General features: G+C 49.9%; 1 protein-coding gene across 2 annotated transcripts in view; it reads right to left on the reverse strand.

The window, feature by feature from the left end:
• Positions 1–6,223: 6,223 nt before the first annotated feature.
• Positions 6,224–27,456, reverse strand: part of ARHGAP19 (Rho GTPase activating protein 19) — a 28,323-nt gene continuing 7,090 nt past the window's right edge. The window contains exons 2-12 of one of the 2 annotated variants that reach the window (XM_068949890.1): positions 20,506–20,771; positions 16,014–16,094; positions 15,462–15,671; positions 14,613–14,839; positions 13,981–14,067; positions 12,903–12,968; positions 11,983–12,171; positions 11,162–11,260; positions 10,486–10,578; positions 9,539–9,607; positions 6,224–9,015 (exon numbers count right to left, since the gene is read on the reverse strand). In XM_068949890.1, coding sequence (XP_068805991.1) covers positions 8,971–9,015; positions 9,539–9,607; positions 10,486–10,578; positions 11,162–11,260; positions 11,983–12,171; positions 12,903–12,968; positions 13,981–14,067; positions 14,613–14,839; positions 15,462–15,671; positions 16,014–16,094; positions 20,506–20,771 — 1,432 coding nt within the window. In that variant the 3' untranslated portion in view covers positions 6,224–8,970. The remainder of the gene's footprint in view (positions 9,016–9,538; positions 9,608–10,485; positions 10,579–11,161; positions 11,261–11,982; positions 12,172–12,902; positions 12,969–13,980; positions 14,068–14,612; positions 14,840–15,461; positions 15,672–16,013; positions 16,095–20,505; positions 20,772–27,456) is intronic. The other variant, XM_068949891.1, reaches the window with a different exon arrangement.

The raw sequence follows: 27,456 nt of genomic DNA on the forward strand, positions 1-27,456 counted from the left end.
AGGCCCAGATCCATATTTTGCCCTGCAGGTATCTCAACTCCTACTCTTCCAGGGAGCTACTGGCTGTGAGTGCCACATGTCCACCATGGTGCAGCTCCGGCACCTGAACCCACTGAGTAGGGCTGCTGGCCACGGCTGACCCCTCTGCAGGTGCCCCGGTCGCAGAAGCATCCCCCTTCCAGGGCTGCAAACACACTGCAAGGGCAGAGCGAGGCTTGAGAGGGACGAGCAGGGCACGAGGACAGGCTCTGGGCTGAGACCTCCCTCCTGCACATCAGCCTCCGAGATGCTGATGCATTTGCGGTTATGGGGTGGAGGAAACACCCCCGGGACACCGCCAGGCCTGGGCCGGCGTATGCAACGTGCCTGCTGAGTGGCTGCAGTCTGTGCAAACAGGAACAGCCCCAGCACAGACAGAAATTCAGGACCACAGAGAGGCAAAGGAGAGGTGAGATGACACTGCTCTGAAATGGGCTTAGATGCAGACTGGGGACGTGATCCCGCAGGCCTTGGAGTGCTCTGTGCAGGGTGGTGGGGGCCACTGAGAGCAACAGCTGCCTGGGAAAGGCCCAGGGTGCCTCTGAATATGGATGAGGAGCAGGGAAAAAATAAAAAACAAACTTTTCTTTATCAGGGGAGGCCTGGTCCTGCCGTCTGCCACCGGGATCTGGGCCAAACTGCTTGATGGAGAGAGAGACCATCTGGATTGTCTGATGGGCTCGGGGTTGGTTAAAATGAAGCAGAAGCTTTTTTGCAGGAGAGGAGTTTCCATGGGAAGATCTGGGGAAGGATTCCAGGGTACGCGCCAGACCTGTCGTGCAAAGAGATGCGAAGCAGCTACAAAGCTTCAAACAAAATTGCTGCCAGTTTGAAGCCGAACACCCCAGGGCAGCATTCGGGCATTTCCACCCAGCCTGGGCCAGGCTGCGGCCCGTCCCTGAGCCAGCTGCCAGCAGGGGCCGGCTCCTGCGCCCGCATCGCGCCCCCGGCTCAGGTCTCCCATCGCACAGCCCCCATGACGGGGCCGTCCCAGGGCGGGAGGCAGTGGGAGCTCTATCGTGGTCTGCAGCCGGCACCAGGGCTGCAGGCACCCGTTAGCGCCTTGCAGCGCACCCAGGCTCCGAGGCGGCTGCGCTGCACCCTGCACCGCGGCAGGCAGGGAGGAGGCGGCATGTCCCGGCCTCTGCTATCTCCTACGTTTGCCTCACACTTGGAAGCTGGGGCACAGCTGTTACCGGCACGCAGCAGTGCCACGTGCATGGCTGCGGTGGCTCCTGCGCCTTGCCGTCCCAGCTATGCCATGTCCTTCCCACGCCGGGCAAGAGGTGCCGCTGAGCAGCCTCCAGGCAGCTAGCCGGGGACTGCTCTCTTCCAAACATCCCAGGGCTGGCGAGCAGCAAACGGATGGATTTCCCAGGGCAGGACCAGACAGGGAGGCAGAGCAGAAGTGGGTAAAATGCAGGAGCTTAGCTGCGCGTGCATGGCCACAGGGCCCAGCTGGAGAGGAGCCGGGAGCAGAGCGGCCGTGACCGCCAGTTCCCAGCTGTGCGGGCAGAGGGCTGCTGGGCTGCCCCTCCACGGCCGGGGCCGCGTCTGTCACGCCTGCTCGCCTCTGCTCGTGCTGGGAGGCCGGGCCGCCTTTGTCCGGCTGGGCACGCTTGGCTTTGGGGGACGAGGCATTGTGCGGGAGCGGGTCGGCGTGTCGGCCCCGCCAGGGCACCTGTTGGGCTTGTTCAGCACGACAGTGCCTTTGATGGGTCTATTACGGAGTCGCGCGGGCGGCCGGGGGCGATGGGAGCACAGTAAATCTCGCCCGGTTAGCAGTGGCGGCAGGCAGGGCTCGGGTGCACCGAGCGGTGGCTCTTTCTGGCACCTCTCTGAGGACAAGCCCTGTGTTGCTGGCAAACATCGCCAGCATCATCCCACAAACAAGGCCATCCCCCCAAATCCCTCCAGCATTGCCCTGTGAACACTGCCAGCATTAATCCTGCAAACACCGCCAGCATTGCTCGGTGCCCCACTGACTGCAGGAGGCAGCCCCACTGCCTGGGGACGTTGACACTGGGGCTGAGCAGAGGGAAGAGCTCCATGGCTGAGGTCGCCCGGGGGAGCGTGGGAGACGCCGAGCAGGCAGATTTGGCCCCAGCCTCACCCAACAGGGACCAGGAGAGCAGCGTGAACCCAGCCTGCCCCTCTGCCCTGAGCAAACCCGGCACGCCGTGGAGCAGCAGGAGGGGGATGATCCGCAAGGCACTGCACCCCTGCTTTGTGACGTGGCTGAGCAGAGGGGATGAGCCCTGCACCCCGTGCTCCCAAAACCAGCTCTAGCCCACAAGGAAAAAATTTGCTCTGAGCAGCACAGACGCAGATGGAGAGATGCTGTTCCCAGCACGGCTGGACACACTGACTGCCTGGGAACTCCGTAGCGCAGCGCAAGCTGGTTTGAATAAACCGCACGCGAGGAGATGTTTGTGAAGCGTCTCGCACATGGAAACGCCATTGTTCCTGCAGCGTGGGATCAGGATTCAGGGGTCCCCAGATGTAGCAACTGTTCCACGTCTGCGCTGTGTGCACACACATGCTCTTCCCCACTCACTCTGCCTGGAGCCATTCATTAACCCTCCTCAATGAAGATGCATTGGAGGGATAATTTACTGTTTAATAGACTAACTTTCCATTTGCTGTTGCCAAGCGCATCCAACATATTTCTCCATGGTGCCATAAACTGCAGCTCCTCTGCTGTAAAACCCTGCCTTCCAGTAGGAGCAGGTGGGTTTGCAGGATACAGCAGATGATCTTGGCCACGGGGTAAGTAGAGACACTGGGCCTTGTTTTTGGAGGAACAGAGCTCGTTCCCACCACCTTTTGCCTTACTGCAATCCCCCTTTGCACTGATGTCCCTGAGCTAGGAACCCAGGTAACGCGAGAGATGAGAAGCATCTCAGCCTGACGGATGAGGGAGGCAGAGGCTCTGTCCTGATTTTATTAATGAAAATACCCTGGGTGCAGATGAGCTTGTTGGTGCTCTATATATGACTAGCTGGTGGCCAGTCCCATGCTGGGATGTAATCAATAAACCACGTGCCCCGTTTGGGCTCATTGGGCCTCTGCAGTTGCAAGCTGCATTTCTGCATCTTGCTTGGCCCCATTGTGAGCATGTTGTGCTGTGTCCTTCCTCCAGCTCTCGCAGAGTTACAAGCAAGTTACAAGAAAGTCAGAGCCTGCAAGGCACGGGACAGGGGAGCTGGCAGCAGCCCCACTTGGCCTTGGTCACCCAAGTTCCTGTGCTGTAGAGGAGGCACTGCCAGGGTGCAGGTGCTGCATGAGGACCAGCAGCTCTGGATACAAAAGCCTGAGTGACACGTTACTAGGGTTTGGCTCCATAAAACAGCAAGAGGATGCCCAAAAATAACTCGGCAAGCAGGAAAGGGAATGGATTTAGCCTTATTGTTGCTACTCAGCCCCAGATGCGTGCAGGGACTAGAGAACCATGCTAGGGGCTACCCACAGAGCTGACTCTGTCCTTTGCAAAGGGGCATCTCCCCAGCTCCAGCCTCTACCCCTTCTCTGCAACCTCCAGCCTGAATGCTGCTCCCCTCCACACCTTCTCATTTGCTTTATTTAAAGCCCCAGCTTCCTCTTCGCCTGTCTCCCGGACACAGCCAAGGAGGAAGAGCCAGGCCTCTCCATCACAGCAGGGGCCAAGCCTGCCGCTAGGCCTCGGCTTTCTGGGCCTGGCTCTAGGGGCTGGTGGCTGGGCAGGCAGGGGGTCCAGTCCCGCGGCGCAGCACAGCGTGTGCTGCCAGCCCCCTCTTGCGCTGCTGCAGCAGAACGGCCTTGGCAAGGCACAATAGAGCCAGATGCTTTTGTGCGAGATGCTGCCACAGCCCTCCTTCCCACCCGGGCAGGAGGGAAGGCAGGCAGCCAGGCCAGGAGCAGGGCTCAGCCTTTGTAAAAGGAAAGGTTAGAAGAAGCAAATCCTAGACCAACCTCACGCCAACGCAGGCATCCCCACGGGCACCCCCAGTTTGCAGGAACCCCCTCGCCACACCCAGTTGGACATACACAGCAACTGTGGCCAAGCTTTTCTTTAATCCACGTCCATCCCAATCCCCGGGCCCAAGCCGTGGTGGAGCAAGAGCAGACAGACCAAGATACAAGAGGCGATGAAGCGGGACCCAGCCATCTTCTCCATGCAAGACGAGCCAGGCTAAGAGCACACAAGCCCTCCCGCCCCGGGAGGGATGGGCAGTGGATTTGTAAACCCTTCCCACCAGGAAAGCAGGAGAGGCTGGTTTAGCCTGGGAGAGGGGCAGTGCCAGCCATGCTGGGACTGGGGAGGGGAGTATGCTACTGCTGCTGAGCCACAGGTCCTGGGACTTTGGGACTGGGAAGGGAACGCTCTGTTTCCTCTGACCTCAGTCCCCAGACTGGACCGAAATCAGCACCTCAGAGGCTAGTGCTGAGAGGTGTCTGAACCTCACACCCTGATCTACAGCTGGGGACAGCTTCTCCTTGCAGCAAGATGCAAGAGCCTGGGAACGACCCCATGGCATACCTTGTGCATGGGTCCTTCCCTAGCAACGATGACGGGCTGGAAGCAGGATGGGGCCTGAGAGCTGGTGCCAGTAGAGATCCCCCAGGCAGTCCTTGGCCCACAACACAAGGGCAGGGTCAGCGTGGGACCCAGCATAGAGATCTTGGCATCTGTGTGTCTGCACACAATTTATGGGCTTCAGCACTAGGGGGACAAGCACACAGAACTAAACATGGTAATTTATTCACTCCATGAAAAAATACTAGTTAATCCAAGCCAATGAGATCGTAAAGCTCGATAACTGGTCTGGCTCGTGCCAACATCTATCACTAACACTACTCATGTTTTTTGTCTATAGCGTTGCCCTAGGCAGTGAGATACAGCAGCAGCATGACAGCTCCAAGCCACACTTGATAATTTAAGAGAAAAAAATAGCCTGTTTCAACTCCAAGCCAGGGCAGAGTGGTTTAAAATCAAAACAATTTACAAAAATAGATTTAGATAGTAGTGACGCTCTGCAGAACTTATTTGCAAGTCTGTGCTGTGCAATTTGAGATAAAACTGTATAATGAAACGAAGGATGAACATTGCTCGTTTGCTTTGCAATGCCACTGCTGTGCAGGAATACCGACAGGCCAACCAAGCATAATGAAAACTAAGGTTCCCCTTCAAGTATGTACCTTCACTCAGTGTTTAGTCCCACTGACTTCAGAACTGCTGCTCTTTTAGTTAACAGTCAAGCATAGGTGCTCAGCTTGCGGCTTCAGAGGCTAAAAACTACTCATTTTTAAATTACATAAGCAGTATAACACCTGTCACTTTGAAACATGATTACCAGGGAGGCAATACATGGATTTGCAGTATTCAAAGTAGCTATTGTGAAGGTTTGCATTCCTTTTGTTCAGCAGTTTCAAGAACAGCAACATCTCTCTGGACTCCCATGCCTACTATTAAGAGCACAAAGATCCCGTCCTTTCTGCCCCCCAAGCTCCAGGGAGAAGAGGCACACCAGTCTCATGATATCTGACTTCAGCCTCTGGAGGAGAACCAGGCCTGCTTGAAGCTCAGCCTGCAGGAAGGTTTCAAACGTACCACGCAGCTTCTTCTCCTGCTTGTTTTTAGCTCACACAGCAAGGATGCTAATGAGTGTCTGAGCCACGGCAGGCAAGCCCAGGGCATTTCAAATGTGGAAGAACTTCACAGAGAAATAATCTGCATAAAATCTGAGACGCCATTATTAGGAAGAAGGAAACAAAAATGCAAGCAGAAACCGTCCTCCCTCAGCAGCCAAGATTAGCAAGAAAAGAATGGTTCTAAAGAGAAAAATGTATTCATTTGATCCATTATTTATATAAAGTGCTCTTTGTAAACCCAGATTTCCCTTCACCCTGGATGACAGCATGGGGGAAGAGAAAGGAAGAGATCCAACTTTATACCTCCAGGGCGTAAGGACAGCCTGTCTGTGTACCCTGTGTTGCACTAGGACCCCCAGAAGGAATGAGCACAAGTGCCATATAGGAGGCTAGTGCTGTGCCCGAAGGCACACAGCAGCTCACCGAGCACCTCTGCACTCCAAGGAGAGCAGCACAGGGTTTCTGAGCAGAAGTTTCCTCCCTTTTGAAGGCAGATGCACTGCCAAGTCCTCACTGTCCCAATGAAACTGCTTAAGCCACTGAGCAAAACCACTAAAAATAAAAGCATTTAATATGAGGATTTCACATGAACATATGGAAAGGCAGTAGTTTGAAAGAGTACATACATAGCATATAAATAAGGACAAAGATTAAAAATATTTCAGAAACTCTGGACTCTGGAAACAGTTAGTTGCTGCTCTGGAAGGAAGCATTCTTTTGAGGCATTGCGCTGGGCAGAGCAATGAGGCATATCTGGGCATGACTACAATCTCCCTCACCTATGAGACAGTGAGCATATAGGCGCTGTGACAGCCAGGGGTCCAAGAAGCCAAGTCCCTGTTAGCCTCCCCATCCTTGGCACCAGGAGGACAGCACCTTTGGTCAAAGCCCAGGGTACCGACCCTAGGACCTTCAGTTCTGAAGTCCTCCTTGGGCTGCCCTGCCTGGAGACTGCACCCACCCTGCTTTTGGCAGGAAAGGCATCTGAGACATGCAGAACGCCAGGCTGATGCCCCACAGATCTTCTTTAGAGCTAAGCAGATCTCAGCTGTGCCAGAAATCAGACACGACTCTTGAGCTAGATCCATCACCAAGGAGGACACAGTTGCTTAGCCACTGGAAGGAAAAGTTACTTCTCTCATCTGTAAAGGAACAGTGTATTTAGTCTTAGGAATGGGATAGCCTTGCCAAGTCAACATACAGGTGAGTATGCTAGGGGGATGGGGTGGGAAGGAAGGGGGCAAACAAATGCTTCACCCAGCCATCACTTTCAATGCAGGCAAAAGCAGAGGTAGCAGGACAAGACCTAGTTCTCCCTGCACTGCTACTCAGCTTTAAACCTTCAGCTTTGCCTCATCTCTGTTCAGAGGCAGAGCCAAGATCCCCACGTCTCTGCTAGCAGGGGACTGCCTCCCAGAGACTGCAGAAGCAGAGGCAGAAGTGTGATCAGTAAAACATAGCCTGCCTTTTGGAGAAGGGCACACAGGAAGTTTCAGCTTCTGGAGGGAACGGTTACAGGTGCATCTAGAAAGCACATGCTGCTAGCACAGCAACAGCCTCTGCTCTTCCTCACAGCATCCTCACCTGCCCCCGGTCCCTGCAGAATGAGTGCTCTCCCTTTGATGTGACAGAGGCTCCCAGCACCAGCTCCCACATCTACAGTTCCACTATCCCCTACATGTTCAAGGCAGCTCTTCCATTTCAGGGTCAGACTGGGAAAAGGTGCCCTATATAAAGTACCAGGAAGAGCTGCACAAGGCATATAGCTTTGTAGCTCTTAAAAAAAATCACAGTAACCAAAAACAATGAATTCCAGCTAAACCGTACAGGGCTCTGAAGCCCTGTTTCAACAGCTCTGGTCAGTTGGACCGACCTCCCTGCTTACATCCTGATATTCACACCTCCTGCCACCAGTTGTCTCAAAGCTGTCAAGGACAGAGCTCTAACTCCTGTCGGCTGCTGGTTCTTAAAGATTAGAAGACAATTATAATTGGATTTCAGAGATTATTTGCTCCGCTGAGAAGGGCTGAGAAGTGTTTAGACAGTTCCTCAGCTGATTAAATCTTTATTTCACAGTAGTGACCCCATGTGTTTCCTGTCCCAGAGCGCTTGCAGACAGCCACTGGGTGAGACTGGCTTATTAGAGCACTTCAGCTTAACAAGGCAGCTGACACTGGCCAGCTGCAACGGGGTTTATCCCATATCTAGATGGTTTCATCCCATTTCTGCAGCTCACAGCAAAGAGCTGAATCCAGCTCCGGTCCTTTCCCCCAGTTTAGTAACTAATCAGCCACTTGCCAGAAGGGCCATCCAGATATCTTGAGCTAAAGCCTTTGGCACCATTTTCAGCAGATCACAAATGGCTGGAGCCCTCCTTCACCTCTCGTGATGCTCATGCTGTTTTTTGTGCTGCACATTAACTCTGCCTGCCCCAGACATCCCAGCTTCCAAAGGCTGGTCTCTCCTCCTGCCCCAGGACAGACTTTGGCAGCCTCCTGCCCCCCCAAGGAACAGCTTAGCCTCCCTCGGGGAACGCTAAGCAGAGATGCTCCTTGTTCCCCAGGCAGAGCCAGTGGCAGTGCTGTACCACGGCACGTAGAGGTGGTGAGCAGGGGCTGCTTCCAGCTCAAGCTGAAACAGGGCAATGAGTTTATTGGGAAAGCTACCTTCCCCAGGCCCCATTTGGGATGATTGCACCCTCTTCTCCCAGGTCCACCCCATGCTGTGTACCATTTGTGCGCTTCAGGGATGGCAGGTAAAAATGACCCCATTGGAAGCAGAGAGCTGGTCCCTGAAAGCACAGGGGGCATGGCTCCAAAGGAGGCCTGGAGATAAGGTTAGCTGCCAGAACGCACACAAAGGTTGGAGTCCTTCATTCTCACTGCTAACAGAGAAGAGGGAGCAAAAACAAGCCAACGTGTTAAAAGCTCAGAGCAGAAAGGGCCAAAATACAGCCTAGCACATTGCAGAAAAAGCTGGGAGTACGAACAGGGCCCCACAATGCACAGGGCTCTCCTTGTAAGTGAGCTCTCCAGCTCTTCCCAGAGCCAGCAGGTCAGACATGCTGCACGGGTTTTGGTTAGATAGTGGTTTGCCCCATAGTGGAATGACATATATTTATATACAGATAGAAACAAGTCCCTGCAGTCCTTGCAAAGGTCCCATTTCAAGAGCACTGGCATGCTGAAGGCTGCTGTGAGCCTGCAGCGCTCCTCTCTCAGTGCAGCATGTATTATTCACAGCTTGCGAGGCTGGGCATTCCCCACCCATGCGTTGGTGAGAGGCAATTCACAGGGATGACTACTCCTTGGAAAGCAGGCGGGCTCGCACACGTCTACAGGAGTCCTGGAGCAGAGGATTAGAGAGATTGAATGCTCAACACAGAATGCCACACAGGAATAAGGGATAGGCTGTCCTTCCCCTACAAGGGCTCCCACTGCAGTCTTTCCATACCTTTGACCAAGCAGAGCACAAGACACGAGACAGTGACCAGACAAGGACGATTACTGCAGTCAGGTGAGTACAGCCCAAGGCTCTTATCTCACTGCCACCCTGAAAGGCTGTCAGCACTAGCCCCAAGGGGCTAGCTGCCCTCCTTCCCATGTCACCCAGCCTGGTGACTCACAGAAGGGCTGTACATGACTGCTCCACTTAATCCCTTCAAGGCCTGGCTTCCAGAGCACCTATCGCTCACAGCTCGACATGGAACAAACTGCTACAGCCAGGGGACCACGGCTGCCACAGAGCCTGAGACAGAGCCTTGCTTGCAGTGACATTGTCTCTGCAAGTCTCTCTCTGTACTTGAGAGAGTTGAGAGCCCAATAGGCCAGGTTCCCCTCAGGAAGGGCTGTGTGTGTGAGCATCTCACCTCTTTCCGGCCCTCTAAAAATTTCAGCTTTGCCTGGGACACATGAGCTGGAGAGCCACATTTCTGTAACTGGAAAAGAGAAAAGAATAGGATCAGAGAGCTGGGGAATGAAATGACATCCGCAGTCTTTCCTTGGAGCAGGCTGTACTGCCAGAGAGCAGTTCCCACCCAAATCGACACTCTGCCTGCCTAGCCCCAAGGACAGCCCTACCCCAGGCAGCAGTCTGCAGAGTACAGGCACTGCCTAAGCCTTAAACTACTGATCCACCTAGAACAGGAGGCAACTGTCATCCCAGATACTAGACTATGCCCGCCCCAAGCGTGCGGGCCACTCCGTAAGCCGGCCAAATGCAGGATATCTGTGTGTTGTGAGGGCTCTTGAGGGACGGGAGGGGGACAGACCTGACTCAGAGGCAGTGCAGTGCTGTACGGCTACAGCTGCACTGCCTGGCCCCGAACACTGAGCTGGGCACAAGAACAACCTGAGCAGTGACAGTCTTGACTGACCCACAGAACGAAGGAATTGGACAAGAGAGGTCTGGAGACCAACATGAACCTAAACCTTCAGTTCAGTCCTGGAACAGGGTGAGAGCAAAGGTCCAGGAGAGCTCTGTACAACTCATGGAGGAGGATGAGAGTGAGGGAAAGGGGCACAGCCAGTGCCCCAGGGGAGATACAGGAATAAACGAGAGGGAGAGGACTGCAGTGAGGGCTGACAGCTGCCACCCTGGCTCCTGGTGCTGCCCTCATTATTAGCCCTGCGCTGCCTTCCCCACAGCAGCTTTCTAAGCTTCTGATCATACAGAAGAAACTCTGAAGCCTTGATTAGAGCAGAGAACAGCAAGCAGCCCCCAAGAATAGCTCAAATGAGTGCCCAGGTTGCACTTAAACGCCCCTCCATGCACTCCCTCACTGGCAGCTTCAGGAAGGCTAGGAGCAGCTCTTACCAGGTGGATGTTCTCTTTGCTAGCTCCCTCTGGTTCTGGTGTGACATCCCTGCTCTTCCTCTCCATGATAACCGGTGTTCCCAAAACCTTCCGCTGCCATAAGAAGAGAGGGCTGTTGGCTAGGGCTCAGAGTGCAAAGGGAAAAAGGAAGGGAAGGGAGCAGGGTGCGTTTCTGGTAAACAGTTGGATGCTGGGAAAGAAAACAGGAAGCCAGGCTGGGACAAAGACTGCAAAACAGAACTATCTGAAATACCATTCCACCACACTTAGCCTGCATGATCCGGAAGGATTTGGGGGGTGACACCAGGCCTGGCCAGGAGCCCAGCCTGTCAGAAGCAGGTAGGTGCTGCTGTAGAACAGCCAGTGTGCTAACACCTGTGCTAACAGGCAGCTAGACTAAGGGGCCTGCTCCCTGTCAGTCCTCATCTCATTTTGGGAAGCAATGAAGCCTCACAAAAATGCACAGATCCTACAGTGGAGTGTCTCCAATAATTACATTTTATACTAACAAGGCTTATTTTGGCTGTGCTGCTTTTCCCATCCCCAGCGGATCTTTACAGCCAGCACTTTGAGCAGTCCCTACCATCAAGTGCCTTATTCAAGCCAGGGCAAGGCAGGAGCACAGAGCAACATCAGAGACTTGCAGCAGAGAACATGGGTCAGAGGCTGCCTTTACCTTAATGAGACCGCTGAAGGAGCGCGAGCGGGTGCGTCTTTGTGCTGGAGGTGTTGGTACATCAGAGCCAGGAGTGAGAGCTGTAGGATGCTTATTAAACTAGGAGAATACACGAGAGCAGTATGTTAGCACAGTTACTAGCTTACTAGCCTCTTGCTGCTGTGTGCAGCTCTATCTGTTGCCCTCTGGCCAGATATTGCTTTGGCTTTCCCACACCCCAAAATGGAGGGGCAGCTCAGAGCTGCAGGGAGAAGAAAGAAGAAGGCAGCTACATCTTCTACCCAGGGTCACAGGAAGCTTGGGTGCGAGGCAGCTTTGTGCTGGCTACTGGGTCAGACGAGACCAGCAGCCACCAGAGTAGAAAGGGGTTTGAGCAGGAACTGGGGGTTGGCAGCCAGGACAGGCACTGGCTATACCGAGTCTCCCTGAAGCAGCAAGTTGCCTGGAATTGCTCACTGGACCAAGTGGAAACCAATTTGTCCCACACCACGCAGGCAAGAGGAGACAGGATTTTCCTCTTCCTGAGGGAGCAAGCTCAACATGGCCATGATCAGGACTGAGGGACTTCCAGCCGGCAAGTCCCTGGCTTGGGGGACAGAGAGCTCAGAGCACAGCTTGGTGCAGCAACAACATCCATTATAAGCCACATCCAGCCCAGGCTTCCTCCTCCCCTTCCTTCATACAGCTCTGCCTCTTGCAGGGCCTAAAGCTCACTCTCCCCAGCACTGGGAGCAGCTCTCCGGTAGGCCCTGCCTTTAGCCCTGCGCCCAGGATTGTGCTGACAAGCTCTCCCCCAAAGGTATCTTTCCTCCCCACACTACCTGCCGAATGAGCTTCTTCTTCTTTGCAGAGTCGGGCATATTGTGGACATGGCGGAAGAGCTCCTTCAGTGCCTCCTCTGTGCGCTGCTGGGTCTCCTCCTGATGGCAAGGGTCCAGGCGGCTTCGCTTCTGAGACTTGAGAGGCTGCAGCTCCTTGGAGCTCGGAGAGGTCAGCAGATCCAGGTCGTCCTGGGAAAGCGGAGAAAGCAGTTGCTTGCCATGCTTTAATCCAAACGAGCTACCCATCTGAGCCACGCTGGGAACAGTCTCGTGAGCTGCCTCACCCCAGCGAATGCACAGGGCTGTGTTTTCTCTACCCCTCTGCAGCAGCACTGCACCAGCAGGCCCTGTGCCAGGCAGAGGTGACAGCAATACAAAGGTGACCCCATTGCTTCTTCCCTCCCTCCTGGATGCCAGCTGCAGAAGCTCTTCCAGGCTTAAGAAGGGTTACTGCAGCTCCTTCCAACGCATCTTCCCTCTTCTGCAGCTATATGGGGCAGGGAAGCATTTGCTGAAAAGATACAGATAATTCTTATTCCAGCAGCAGCACGTAGCACGTTCCTCTTTGCAAGCAGCCTAGCCATGGCAGTGGACATGTCTGTCTGTTTGGAAGGCCCAGCCCCATAAAGTAGCAGGTGCTGCATGTGATGAGCACAGAGAACAGGTTTGCTGCTAAAGAGAGGCTGGTAGCTTTCCTGGTGTTTTTGATAAACAGATGCTTCAACTCTGCCCAATTTCCTTAATGCAAAGGAAATTTCCTTCACCTGCGCTACCATACCATATGGTTCCCTGACTCCTGCTCTCCAACCGATCCACTTTCATGGTTTGTTTTCAGCTTCTTTCACTCACAAAGATCCCTTCCCAGTAGCACAGCCTCTGCCCTTTCCTGGAGGGCAGGCAACTGCATTTGCTGGCCTTACCTTTGATGCGTGGGCTCTGGATCCGAGGTAGTGCAGCCTGGCACATTCCCGGATGTAAGTTGGGGCCTAGGCAGAGGAGAGATGAGACGGTGCGCATAGGGGAAATGCCATGCATGTGTTTGGTGTGCTGGACTTTGGGGGAAGACGCAGCCTCTCCGAGAGCTGCCTCTCAACTGCAATACACAAGCCATTTCCAAGACTTGATCTGCCCTAAAGAGCTAAATGACGGTGTCTCATGTCCCCAGTGCAATCCCTGCTCACAGTTTCCCTTTGACACATGTAATCAACGCAAGGGGAACCAAGAATTACAGCAGGTTCCACACAAGCTTTTTCCAAGTAATTCACTCAGCTCTAGGCTGGCCAAACAGGGGCCTGACAAAGAGGGCAGAAGTGGCACTTTCTATGGGAAGACTCCACGCAGGGAGCAGAAGCCCACAGAACAGGACCAGGAAGGTCCCGGGAAGCAAAGAGACTGTCTGTTCTGGAAACACTCCCCTGGAGGGACCTGCAGACAGCCCCACATGCCTAACTATGCTACCAAAGCACCCCACGCTGAGCGAAACAGAGAGGCTCAGGACTGCAAACTCTGCCCATGTCAGCACTGGGTTGACCGCCAAATGCAGAAGCGTTCACAGCAGAGTGACCCCCTGCATTAGGGATTCAGGTGCCAGCAGCCCTCATCCAAGAGGAGCCCCTTCAGTTTCCTTAGCCTGCCAGAACCCCAAAGTTTCCCCACAAGAGCCCCACCACTAATTACCCCAAGGAAACAGGTTTTCCATGCAGAAAACAGGTGCTGGGTGTCCAGCAGAGGGTGGTATTACACTGCACCATGCCTCTGACCTCACCGAGGCAGAAAAGCAACCTCCATGGCTGTGTCCTCCTTCCCCGGGGCTGCGTCCAGCCAAGACTTCCTCTCTAATCACTAAAGAGACAGTTTCTTGTATAAATCCTCCTCCTCCCACCGCAGGAGAGAGTGCCCAGAATACAATCCTGACACCTGAGACCCGTCTGGACAAGGTGCAGGACCTTGCAGGTCCTGCAGAAGGGCAGGAAGAGCAGGACCTCAAAGCACACTTACCTTGAAGAGTTTCTGCGAGTGCTTGATCATGAAGGTCACTCCATTGTTTAGCTTTGTGATATTCTCCTGCAGGTCATTCGCTGTCACCTGGCAAAAGAACACAGCCCAAGGAGCAGCTGTTAGAAGGGGAGGAAGAAGGGTCCCTGTTGCCTGTGTTGTCTTTGGGACATAGACAAATTCAGTGTCTCAGCAGGAGCTCAGCTCTGAGGAGATGGGCAGGCAGGGCTCACCGCACGCTGATAAGCAGAGCTCACAGAGCCAAAGCTGCTCTGAGGAGAGCTGGCCTGACACCTTGGCCACCCAGGCAACTCTAGGGCAAAACAGTTTACCAGCAGCACAAGAAACCTTGCAGAGAGAGGTCTGCAGGGCTTGCTCAGAGCGCTCATTCTTAAGAAGCAGGACTGTGCTGTGCTTTAGATCTTACTGGCAAAGAGGAAGCATCAGTGGCAAATGAGACCCAACGGACTCCGAGTCCTGGCCAGGCAGCTCCACCTCACCATTGCAGTCTCCAGCCCTCACATCAGTCTTGCAACACTCATCCTTCCCGTCTCAGTGCTCCCCTATGGGCCTGCCAAGCCTCTCTTTTCTACCCTGCAACATCCCACCAGCAGATACTGTGAGAAATTGCTCACATTTCTGGGCCATAGGATGTGGGGTGCAAACATGAGGGCAAGATTGTGGGCAGACATCTTGTTCTTGTCCTGCTTCTTGGCCGTCTGGTAGAGCAAATCCAGCAGCAGTTTGAGCAGGCTGCGGTTGGGCGCAGGAAGGATCAAGAACAGCAGCTGGAGGGCTTCGATTTGGCGCTCTTTATCCGGAGTGCTAGTCTTATTCCCCTTCTCATCAAACAGCGTCAAGTCTGCCAAAGCACAGGGCAGAACGTTAAGGAGACACATTGCCTTTCCTAACAGCAGGCCCATTGCGACGAGTTACCCTCCCCTCTTCCCACAGCCAGTTCTCCTCCAAACTCATGCTCAGCTCTTGGCCCTCCAGCTCCTTCCCCCTGGTTCCCAAGCCCCCCAGCTGGCGTGTTAATCTGTGGTACTCCTCCAACAGAATAACACAGTGGCTAATAATTTTGATGGGTTCAAGATGGAGCAAGTTCACCTAAGATAGTTCAGTAAGGGTTACTAAGTACATTGAAACCACACCTAGCTGAGGAAAATCCCAGACTTAAAACAGTCGGAGATTCAGGTTACCCAATGCAGGCTCTACTCCTGTACTTCCCTCGGCATATGCTTATGCTGACTGCTGGAGAGAAGAAATGGGCTAGAAAGACCCAGTCTGATTCCTTCGAATTTTCAGCTCCAATCTTTAAAACCATTAGGCTGAGGTGGCAGGAAAAAATCTCTTACCCTTCCCTTTAGGAACTGTACTTCAGGATCTTTCCCAGACTAATGTGCAGCTCTGCAGCATTACCAGCTCTCTAGGAGGCTGGCTTTCTTTCCTCTGCTCATCGCTGTCTCTTGTTGCTCACTCACCTGCAATTTTGAGGTGGGCATGGAAGTGCTTGTGTGTCAGCAGGGGCTCTGGTAACTCGCCCAAGAACATCTTCAGCAGGGTGGCCACATCATTGGAATGAAACTCCCCGGAGTCCAGGTCAATATCTGTACCACTGTTCAGAGCATCCTTTAGGATCTGTTGTCTGATGCTGTTGCCTGGCACCCGAAACAAGCCTTCTGCTCGTAGATCTGCTCAGCAGAGGGGAGGAAAAACATCCCTGCTTATTCAGAGGCTGATTCCCTTCTTACTAAAGCAGTTCTCCCCCTTAATAGAGCTCGACAGCAAACCTCAGTGAGCAGCATTCAGAGCCATGAGTTCAGGCTGGGTCACACCAGCAGAAAGAGTACACAGAAACAGGAAGAAAGACTAACTCACCCGCTAGGCAATCCTGAGCAGCAGTCGCCTAGTCCTGCCCCAAACCCCTATTGCTGGAGAGGCTCAGAGATCACCACTCTGCCTGCACCAGAGACCTGAGGTGGCCCAGACAGATGGCCCTCGGGACAGGAAGGCAGTAAGACAGAGTTACTTACTTTTGTGCAGATATTCAATTAGCTGGGAAACCTGTGCAATGCCTTCTTCTGTCAGCGGTGAGCCAAACACCACTCCTTTCTCTGCAGGACAGAAGATAACATGTTCAGGCTGCTCAGAGCCCAACAGCTCCAGAGAAGAGTGCTCCCTCAAAGAACAGGATCTCAGCATGCCAAGACCAGTGCACAAAAACGCTAAGGATGAAGTTCACAAGGACCCCCATAGACACTATCTCACAAGCACTCCCAAATAAGTCACTTCATCTCACAATGTTGTATTTGCAAGGGCTTCATCATCTTGCCTCTTACCTCAGCTTAATTAGTTTTTATCAGTTAAAGAAAACTTTCTCTAGCTCCTGCAAAGAAAACAACACCAGAATAGATGTTTCATTTTTAAAGGGCGCACTATCTGCAAGCCTGGACCCTACAGAACAGCAGTCAAAGTGGGAAAAGCAGATGTGGCAGCCTGTCCCGCCCAGGTGCCTGTCCCGCCCAGGTGCCTGTCCCATAGGCACACTCCATAGCTGGAAGCAAGGTCTGGATTAGTCCTCACTGTGGCCTGACATGCAGTGAGGCAGAAGGAAGAGCTACAGCTACAGGATAAGGCCTGACTGGATCGTGCCAGCCTCCTTTCCAGAGACAGATAAACAAGCACAGAATCTCTCTCCCACGTCAGCTGCCCTGGCCTGAGTAAAGCATAAAGTACCAGAAGGCTGAACAAGGCAGAACTAGAAGAAGGGAGAGTAGGGAAGTAGTGAGCTGGGCACTTCTCTATAAGGAACGCTGACAGCTCCTCTCACTCCTGGAGCTTGCTTTCATCTCGTAGGGCTGTTAACCAAAATCAGGTATGAGTTGCCAGTTGCAGAACTCCAGTCAGTAATACAGGCTCCAGTCCCAAAGGAAAAAGAGAAGCAACTGAACTGAAAGGAAGGAGACCCCTGCACGGAAAGAAACATTAGATGAGAAGCCCATTTAACTGAAAGGCACTTGTTGAACCGCTGTAGAAAACTGTTCCTGTCCAGAGAGGGACTTTCCAGGTAAGAGAGCAGGTATTAAACAGGGTAATATTTTCGAATAAATGGAGTCTTGCTGGTGAATGACTTCTTTCATCAGACATGCACAACCGGTATACTCTCTGTCTCAGAAGGCTGAAGCAAATCCCATGACTTCAGTGCCAGCAACCAGAGCCCTGGGCACCACTCCTCCCGAGATGAACGTAGGCTTTGACCGCAGCTAGAGATGAGATGCTGGAAAGACCATACCGTGCATGCTGACTGGGACCAAGAACTGGAACCAGGCACACAGCTGGTTTGTCCCGTCCTCACGCTTAGGCTTCAAAGAGCCATCAGATTTAAAAAAAGAGTATACCTCGTCTCCCCATGACCAGACTTGCAGGAGCGCAGGCCACTTCTGAAGGCAAGCTAGGCAATGGCACCAGCTTTCTGGGGCTGAAAGTTTTCCTCCTTATTGTTGCAGCTGAGAGCCAAGTGATCCAAGCGGTGCATTGGCTGGCCTAATAAAAGTTATCATCTCCCTCATAAGCTTTGTCTTGCTTCCTCCCCCCACAGCACATAGTGATTTTACAAGCTTTTGGCTTGTTGTACTACAGATCTTACTGTTCTGAGGTATGGATGTTCACGGCATGTGGGAAAGACCAGGTTAACCCTTGTGCACTTCTCAAGCAGCCTTCCCGTGCAACTAAATTTATTCCGCCTGAAGAATGTTCCGCTTTCTTCCAGGACTTCTGAAATACATGGTAAGCCACCAGGAACTCCAACTGCCTGTTAAATCAAGAACTTTTTGACCTCTCTCTGATAAAGCACATGCAGAAGGTCTTCAGTCTTGCAGAAGGAAGGAGGACAATGTAACCTCTTGATCCTCATGTAAGATCTGAAAGGCTTGAACATGAAGTGAAAGAATGGTTAGCAAAAGATTCTTGTCCTTGAAGGAAACTAAATTCATTATACATTCATCAGATAGAATCCACAGTGGCCAGGGAGAAGAAAACATGTCTTCTAGAGATGTGCAGGGTCTGATGAATTGGATTTACTTTTAAAGTCAGAAGTTGATGTCTGAATGACAATTTGATTCTCAAAGAAACTTGAAAGAAGTGCGTGGAGAATGGATGCTGAGTTATAAAGGCTTAGATGTTATTGTACAATTGCTTCAGAAACTAAGAAGCAGCATGAGATTGAGTTTCCTGATGCTCAAAGAAGTCATAAGTATTTGCAGTTTGATCAGCTCTGAGCTCTACAGTCCTCGGCCTCTGGCTTTGGAGAAATAAAACCTGTTTTGTTCTGTCTGCTCTATAACATCAAAAGAAACAAAGAATAGCTCTAAGATGAAACATAGTACATGAAATTAATTTTCTCCGTAGGCACAAACTTGTTCTCAGAGCCTGAAGTTCACAGGCAGCGCCTGTCAATGCAGGGAGTCATTGCAGCCTGGGAGTGCAGCCAGCTGACTTGGAAACATCTGTTTACTGTAGCTGTAGTGAAAACACATGACCATGGAAACACTCTCAATCTGTACCGGGTAAGGTGGAGTCTCTGGTGGAAGAGGAGCTAGCAGAAGATATCAGTTCTGAAAGCTGGTTAGAACAGTGCTCCAGCAGAGTATGGCTAATTTAAAAAAAAAGGAGTCAGAGAAGGCTGACAAGCCTCTGATAGAAGGTTTTCAGAACAGGGAAGTTTCCTTGAACGCTAACAAGAAATAGCTGACTCGGTTTCTCCCTCACTCCTGCTTGTCAAATGACACGCGTCTGAATTTGAGGTGTCCTGTTACTCCTCTGGAAAAGAGGCAGTTGCAACACAGGTCCGAGCACAGTGTAACTGCAGTTTGGGAGCAGAGCGTAAAGACCTGTTTCTATGGAGCAGTGAGCAAAATCATGGTGAAACTGAGTAATTCTCACCTAAGGATACTGAAGTACTTGATTTTCCCTTGCAGTGCTGCCCAGTCCAGCTCTGCCAGGGTAAGCGTGTCTACCAGGGATCCCACCAGGTAAGCCAGAAGCGGAGGGCAGATGCCAGTACCAGAGAGTTCAGTCAAGCAGCAGAGCTCAGAGATTATCCTTATAGAGGCATAAGTTTGGTAGAAAATGGAACACTTGGAGAAACCCCATATAAAGATTGAAAGCAAAAAACCTCAGACATTCTGGTAACTCTCTTCTCAGAGGTGCTTACAATAGCAGAATTGCTCAAAGGAAACAGAAGATTCATTAGAAGTATTCGATCCCAACTGCCCACATTGGAAGACAGCTACCCACAGCTTCTTTGCCAGCAGACAGGCAATCTAGCTAGGAGACCATGGCTGAGGGAGGGATGTAAGAGGTGTCCAGAGAGAGCCAGTTGCTATGTAGTTAAGTGAGAAGGTTTAACTAAATTCATGAGGGAAACTGGTCCCCTTGAGTGTGGGCAGAGGTGTGAGCAGGCACACACACCTGGAAAACCCTTTAAGATATAACTAAACTAAGTTGCAACTGCCAGCCACTGGTGAAGAAAGGATGTGAAGACACAGGTACTCAAAGGCAAACTCCAGGCTTCTAAGAAGGGTGCTGGGGCTGATATTTCATGATTACAACAGCCAAACTTGAAAGAAAAAGTAAGAATAGTCAGGTCACCAAAAGAAAACTCCAGCTGAGTGTTGGAAGCTATGCTTACCTCAGCAGAAGAAAGAGAAATAAGTTATCTCCTCAGGGACAAATTTGGGCTTGAGCAGAGGCAGAGCTTTGCCACTGACTCACTGGGACTGGGATGTGGATCAGAGCAGCGCTGGCACTGGGATGGGAGATGCGTACCTGTTCTATAGATTTCTAAGCTGCACAGACATGACCTTCAAGGCAGCTAGGATAACAGCTGAAGGAGACAGAGGGCACTGAGGGAAGTCAGCGGCCTGGAAAACGTGGTCATTACTGTTGTTTACAGAAGTTGACATTCTCAGCCTTTACTGATGCTCTGTCATTAATGAGGAAAGCTAATGAGCTAAGGAAAACAGAGAAGCCTGAATTACCACAGGCAAGCATGCTTATTTTTGTCTGTGCTAATTCAGGCTTCTCTGTTTTCCTTAGCTTGGCATGCACTGGAAGAACCTGCAGTTTGATCTGGGACACCTCTCCGGCTCAGTGCCACCCGCAGAGCCAGACCAGAAACAGTCAGGGCCAAAGCTACATTTCTTTGGTTTGTGCTGCACCGAGCACAAGCAGCAGCCAACCGACTGTGACCAACTCGAACACCAACCCCCAGAAGAAGGATACTCTTGCTAGAAGTAGCAAGGTACTTCCTGGCTGAATCTCCTGGCCTCTGTTTTGTTGCTTTCTGAAGCTGGCATCCTCAGAGATTACAAACATACAGTATTAAGCCACAAACATACCGTATTAAGCCCTTAACACAAGCTTGAAACAGCAGGCCTGCACTGAAAGTTCTCTCAACTACAGGTAACAGATGATGACAGTCAGCATCACTCTAAAGGTGGGTGCCACGCACCATGTCATACTCACCTTTGCGTTTCAGAGACATCAGGGAACGCAAAAATCCAGAGGCTGTGCTGTTTCCCCCAGGCAGCTTTGGGTCCTCCTCTCCCATCAGCTGGGCCAGCTCTGCCCCAGGCAAGTCAATAAGTCTAGTGATATTGCTGACCACGAGCTCTGTGAACACCTCCGGCTTTTCATGGCGCAGTTTCTCCACAAAGAAGTCGGGATTGAAGATGATTGGCTGGCTACGGAGGGAGGAGTCATTGCAAATGACAAAATTGCAGATGGCATCGCTGGAAAAAAGGGAAGGAGAAGGAGAAAACAAAAATCTCCTCATCACTTTGTTTTTACAGCCAGGTGGTCTGCCCTGAAGGAGACATCTGCCAATACAGAGGCTACAAGTCTACACCAATGGTATGTCGCCTTCAGTGAGTGTTCAGCACAGCACAGTTTCATTGCCCTTTGGAGCCAAAACATTTTTGGCCTGTTTGCATTACTCAGCCCAAGACCAGCACTCCGTAGTGCGATGATAGCATATGCAACACATGAGAGCACTCAAGTGAAGAAACTCTCACTGCTTCCACTTCCTCCTACCTCAGGCAGCTATGATGTCTGATACTTTATATCAACTCAACACTCTCAGTCTTTTAAGTTTGGTCCTGTTCCCTCAGAAATTTACTTCCAGTGGTTTTGACAGTCTAAATACCAATGTAAATTCATTCAAGGCCAGCTTATACTCATCAGTTCCCAAAGCTGTTCCATCATCACTACCTTCCTAACAATAAATACAAAGCTCCCACGCCACGGGCCTTTGTCTCTAAGGTTGCAAACATGAAAACAACACTCACCCTCAGTTCTGCTAGGGATGTGGTCAGATGCTCCCAGGTGACAACCTAGCAGCTCTTCAGGTACTGCTCTCTGCCAGCTACAATTGCCCAACGATGCACTCTGAGTGTGGCACGAGTGTGAACTCATCAGTATTAGCATGAGCCTCTCAAGACCAGTCCTTGAGGAACCCTTAAGAACCTGCCTCCTAATAGACCTCTTTTTGGCTCATCCAACTCCTGCCGTTTGTTCAGGCTGTCCTTTATCCTACCTCCCAATTCTCTACTAACATCTACTTTCTCCAGTTTGATAGCTTCTCACGTGGCATGGGAAACAGGATGTATTAGAGACACTACTCTACTAATGGTTATTTATAACAGGTACATAGCTTTACCAGAGGTTAAGTAAGCTACATTTCCCATGTCCAAAATTAAAATAAATAGCTAGGGATCTCAGGTTAATCAGTACTCTTACATCCTCAGGCTGAATCTTATCCCAGTTTCCACCTACCTCTAGGTCTTTCATTACCATCTTCCCACCACTGTCTCAAGGACTTGCAGATTTCTGAAGTCAGGCCCACCAGCCTACAGTTACCTAGCTTGCTTCTCCTGCTCCCCTTTTACTTACTTACATTTGAGGATTAGAGTCATTATTCTCCAGTTACAAACTACTGCCCTGATGTCATACTTTGCTATAATGCACTGCTCCGGCTTTGCAAGTTGGTGTGCCAGTTCCTCCTAGGTTCTGGGTGGAGTTTGTCTGCCCACCCAGCTTGCATACACTGAGTGTGTGCACTGTAATGCATTTTGTAATTCTTTAATCATACTTTGGCTCTTGTATAATCCTTTTCTTTCCACTGTTTCAACATCCCTCCTCAGTTCTGAGCCCCCACTGAACACTGTTTTCCAACAGCAGGCGCCGAGCGTACAGGCTGCTCATACACCATTGATCACTCCGGCTGCTCAGGTGCGGCACCTTGGAGGAACCACATGCTCCGCCAGCCACCTCAGCCACCTCAGTTTTTCCCCAGCCCATGTTCCAAAGTCATCTTCCCATGGGAGACCAGAGCACCCTTCCCTTCCTCTCATTTTCGCAGAGGAGGCTACATTTCTGTGTTCCAACCAAGGCTGGGCACCTGTGCTTACTGTTCAGCATGTCTTTCACAAAAAAAAGAGGGTACTTAAAACCAACCGGACCTTATACTCATTGGTTCAAGCAACAGGGCAGTATCAGGTATAGTGCATTAGCACTTGAACTACCAGGTCAGATATCTAAGCAACTTACTGTTCCGATGTAAACAGAGAGCAGCTAACCAAGAAAGAGGACAGCAAAACACACACCAGCAAGTAAGCTGAACTCCATGCCACTTCCATGTTTTAACTGTTGAAGTTCACAGATATCTGAACTACTGCTGTGTATCTCTGACCTGAAAGACCACCTTGGTGGGATTCCAGGATGCGTGATGAGAACAAGAGAAGAAAAGCTGGGACTCAGACTCCACAAGGAGAAAGGTACTTGCTGAAATCACAGGAAACCAGGCTCTCAGCAGCACTTGCATTGCGAGAATCCTATAAAAACCTCTCCCTTTCCATTGCTCTCCAAGGATGTCAAAGACTCCTTCAAAAGGATGGAGAGGAGGAAGGTCTGCAAGGCAGATTATATGGCAATCTGCCAGGTCATCTAAAAACTTAGAAAGCTCTTAAAGGTTCCCAGCTGCAACGCTCAGAGTGGCCTAGAGAGCATGCTGCTGACTCCAAATGGGGGCCATATTTTGCTAAGTACCTCCCAGTAAGTTTTTCAGCAGTTTGTTATTTGTAATAAATCAAGAGCAAAATGAAACAACTCAATACCAGCTGCCAAAAAGCAACTACCAGTTGATCTGATCATATTCTCATTTCATTGCACGGGCCTAAAACGCACAAACAAGTGCCAACTCTGCCCATAATGCAGAGCAAGCCCTTTGCCTGAAACCCATGACAACTCATTCTGTGGCAATACAGATCCTGAGAAGGGTTAATAGCAAGTGTATAGGCCCAGTGACCCTGCCTGCAATGATCCGTGCGCTGTTATTCACTCACTAGCAGTTTTGTTTCCCCACAGAGAAGATATGCAAATACTTTGCAGCAGTTACATCAAGCATCACAGATTATCTGCTCCCTCTGACAATTAGATATCTAGGTTCAGAGAAAAAAAAAAAATTAAAACAATTTTGTCAACTAAAACTGACCGACACGATTTCTCTGCACACCCGGTGTTACAGTTACACAAAGTTTAACAATATTTAACACAAAAATAAATAGAAAAAAGTAAATTTCTTACATGAGTGCTGAGAGCTTTTGGAGAGGCATTAGGAAGCGGAGACAGGGAAAAGAACTTGCTCCTTGTTTCCAGCAACAAAGAAACCTGCCTGTCCCAGCACAGCCTATGCAAATTCCACGCATGCTACGAGACACAAGGACGCATTATTGGGTCTGAAAGGCCCCCTTGGCACACACTGGGCATCAGCCTTCACACAGAGACAAAACAGAAAAGAAAAGCTGGACAAATTGATTCATGTCTCTTGCCAAAGGCTGCATAGCTGGAGTTGAACGGCAAATAATTCCTACACGGAAACCAGGGCTTCGAATTAGGGCCAGCTTGGTGTTAATTGTTCCTCACCTGTATCTAGGACGAATCTGCAAAATAGCCTCAAATCTACCCTATGCCTGCCATGAGCAAACCATGCAAACACATTTCCAACAGCATTCAAGCACAAACGATGTTACAACACTGGCAGGAAAACAACAACGTCCCTTAACTACACCAACCCCATGCCAAGGGACCTTGCTATAAATACTCTCTGCCCCTGCCTTTCACACTGGCCAAAGGGGCTTTTGGCATCTTTTTTTTTTTTTTTTCCCCCCAGATCCAATCAAAGACTAAGCACATAGATTGCCCCCTCCAGAGCTGAAACTGCGGAGGGCTGTTGGTATTTGCTACAATTACTCTGCAGCCATGAGCAAGTCTTCTATGTGAGCCTTCCCGTTCTGCATTTCTCTAGATTCCCGTCCGTTTTCCCTGCCTGTCGCAGCTGGGACCATCCTTGTATACTCTTATTGTGGTATTGCACTTCAATGAGCTACTTAATTTTGAAAGGTCACTTTATTAGCAGCTCTTCCTCGTGCAGAAAATTTGCCTTTGTACCATTATTGCTAATCAAAATGGAAATGTGAAGCAAACCTCCATTTCCGAGCAAAGATAAAGCCCCCACTGGCTTTACACACAATAACCATGCCAATCCTCAGTGCTGCACACACTGTAACCTTCAGAAAAAGCCATTTGCTCCATCTGCTGTATTCATGTTAAAAAAGAAAGACGGATGTCCTGCACCTACACTCACAGTTTACAACAGCAGGAAAGAGGAGACAAACATTTATTCAGAGAATTTATTGCTTTTTTTTTTTTTGCTTTGCTTGCAATTACAGTTATATTTTCTACATACGGTGAACTGTGAGTGCTTTACGACACGTCAGAAGACAACAAAAAGGAACAAATAACTTCCTCTCTGTTCCCATGAATAAAATCAAATCCCAATGAACAATAAAACTTGTACAAACAGGGCTGTGATTAAGACAGCAGATTAAAAAAAAAATGGGTCCTATATTGTGCCGAGATTCTTGCCATTCTAGTATCTTTTAGGAGTGAAGCCTGTGATCCCAGCCAAGTCACAAAGAAAGCTGTCTGTCACACACAACGTTCTCGCTTTAGGCGTGACAGCCCCATCATTTCATGGGGAGTAGGTGGTGCAGGAGGTCAAAAGCATGATGGATCAATTAATCCCTAAGGTAACTAGATCCAGGCCAGGGAAAAACCTTGGAAAGCAGGACAAAAACGAGACCTAAACTGGCAAAACACTGATTGAACCTGTGGTGCAAGAGCTTTGGAAGCAGACAAATTAGCTTGTATGGAAGCAAGCTTGCATTCAGACAGGTGAGACCTAACCGTTTTAACAGCTTTTACAGATTTTATATTCTTGTAACTCCACGCATGGGAAGGCAGAAACAAGTTCAAGCAACACGAAACTAGAGCATAAGAAGAACACAAATAAAGCAAGAAAGAGAAGGAAGAGATAGCTAATGCCTTGCCCCAAAGGGTATGTTTGTCAAGCTGGGAAAGTGGAAAAGCTGGAAGCTACAGATTTCCGAGCAGCCTGATTTAGCTAATTCAGTGGGCAAAATTCAGCTCCAGTGCTGCTTTGTGCACTTCATATGTTGTCACTAAAAGGCTAATACTTCAGTCACACCACAGTAGAAGAGCCTTACCATACAGGAGTAAAAGGATTAAAGAGCTTTTGAAAATAAGACAGATAATGGAAGAAAATCTCCTTCTATGTTAACAAAATCTTTAGAATGTGAGAAACAGCCAGGCTACTACCAAATATTGGGAGCAGAGCGATAAGCAGACCCTGCTAAAGAACACCGAATGTAAGAGATTCTTTGCCTGGGTAAGCACAAAGGAAGACGAGACGGATGCATGCAGGCACATATTTCCCCAGGGAGGGAGAAACAGTATCATTTCCTATACTGTGCCAGAGTAAGGAATCAATTAATGAGGATGTCTGAAGACAGTATTCCAGAGCCAGATAGGAGCCATCCCAGATTTTGCCAAGAGATGAAAGACCATAGTGGAATTATGTGAAACCATTTTAAGTACAAAAGGACTAGAAGACAAATTATTTCCTAGATTAAAAAGAAAAAAAAAAGATTTATAAGGAGGCTAATGGGAATGGACTGTAGAAACATTAGAACTGACTTCACAGTTAACGCTGCTCTGAGAACCGTACTTCAGACTGACATTCTTGTAAGACGGCGTAACAAAGATCACATTCAGTCCTCAGATTTAGCACAGTAACTCTTCACAGGATGACTGATTTGCCTCTGAAAAACGTTAAGAAAAACATCCAGTAATTTTTGCCTAGGGTTATACTCATAAGGTCTTTAGGGGCAGAGCAAGTGCTTTTGCTATGAGTACACAGTGCACAGCACAGTGGATTGGCAATCCTTAAACCAGCATTTCTAGACTTGGTACAAGTAAGGGATAATAGAAAATACTCCCTTTTTAATTGCTCTTTCCTCACATTTAAACAGCTAACTTGGAGCGATTCAGCCTTTTGGCTATGGGAACAATAGTAATATACAATTAACACAGGGACAAGCTGGGGAAGAAAGCTGCTGTTCTGTGATGGCAGCCTGCGGTGGACAACCTGGAACTAACATAACACTCGGCCATCTTTTGTACATCAGATCAGTTGGATATTGAAGTCACTGCTATAATCTATGAAGTCAAATTCTATCTCAGCAAAGGAAACAAAGGAGACCTAAGCAATATCAGCTATATCATGCCTATGGTGTGAATCTGGAGACAGACTTATTTGGGAAGACAAAGGGGGAAAAAGCGTGTGTTCAGAACAAACTGAAAATGCAACACGCTACTAGTGACAAACAAAACTGCAGTAGCAAGACAGCTTGATGTATGTAAAACATCAAGAAATTTGCATTTCAGCATAAACTTTCCCAAATTCGACCTGAGTGAATTCTTTTGTGATATTTTTAACAAAATCCACTGGAATATTTTGAAGTCAACAAAACAGTACTTAAATCAGCCATCACCACAACAGAAGAGCATCCAGAGGCCTTCTAGTGCTGCAGGTAGGAAAAGAACTAAAAGGCATCTTAGGGAGGAACTGCATGTTCACTGCAGTGCTCTTTGCCATATCTCGTTCCCAGCGTAATCAATACAGCTCTAGACGATCCCATGACATGTGATGGCTCAGACCCCCTATTCTCATCTCTGTAAGAATGCAGAAACACTGCTATAGTCAGAATCCCAGTAATCTTACATTAAGAATTTGCAAACTCCTACTTCTGCCTTAACATCAGAGTAACACAGTCTAACCGCATTAAATAAAAAACAACACTCCAGCATTGTTCAAAGTTTGTAAGTAACTGGCTTTATTTTAAGGTAAATCTCTATAAGCAGCAGCAGTGGAAAAGTAGCCTTAGATCCGATCCTGATTTCATTGAAATCAGCACCAAGACTGACTCTTTTTAGATGGCAGCAGCTGTCTCTTCTCATTACCAATCTATTCACTTTTATCACTGTCGCATTGGGAAC

The sequence above is a fragment of the Struthio camelus genome, chromosome 7, assembly GCF_040807025.1.
Source record: "Struthio camelus isolate bStrCam1 chromosome 7, bStrCam1.hap1, whole genome shotgun sequence".
NCBI classification, from domain to species: domain Eukaryota; kingdom Metazoa; phylum Chordata; class Aves; order Struthioniformes; family Struthionidae; genus Struthio; species Struthio camelus.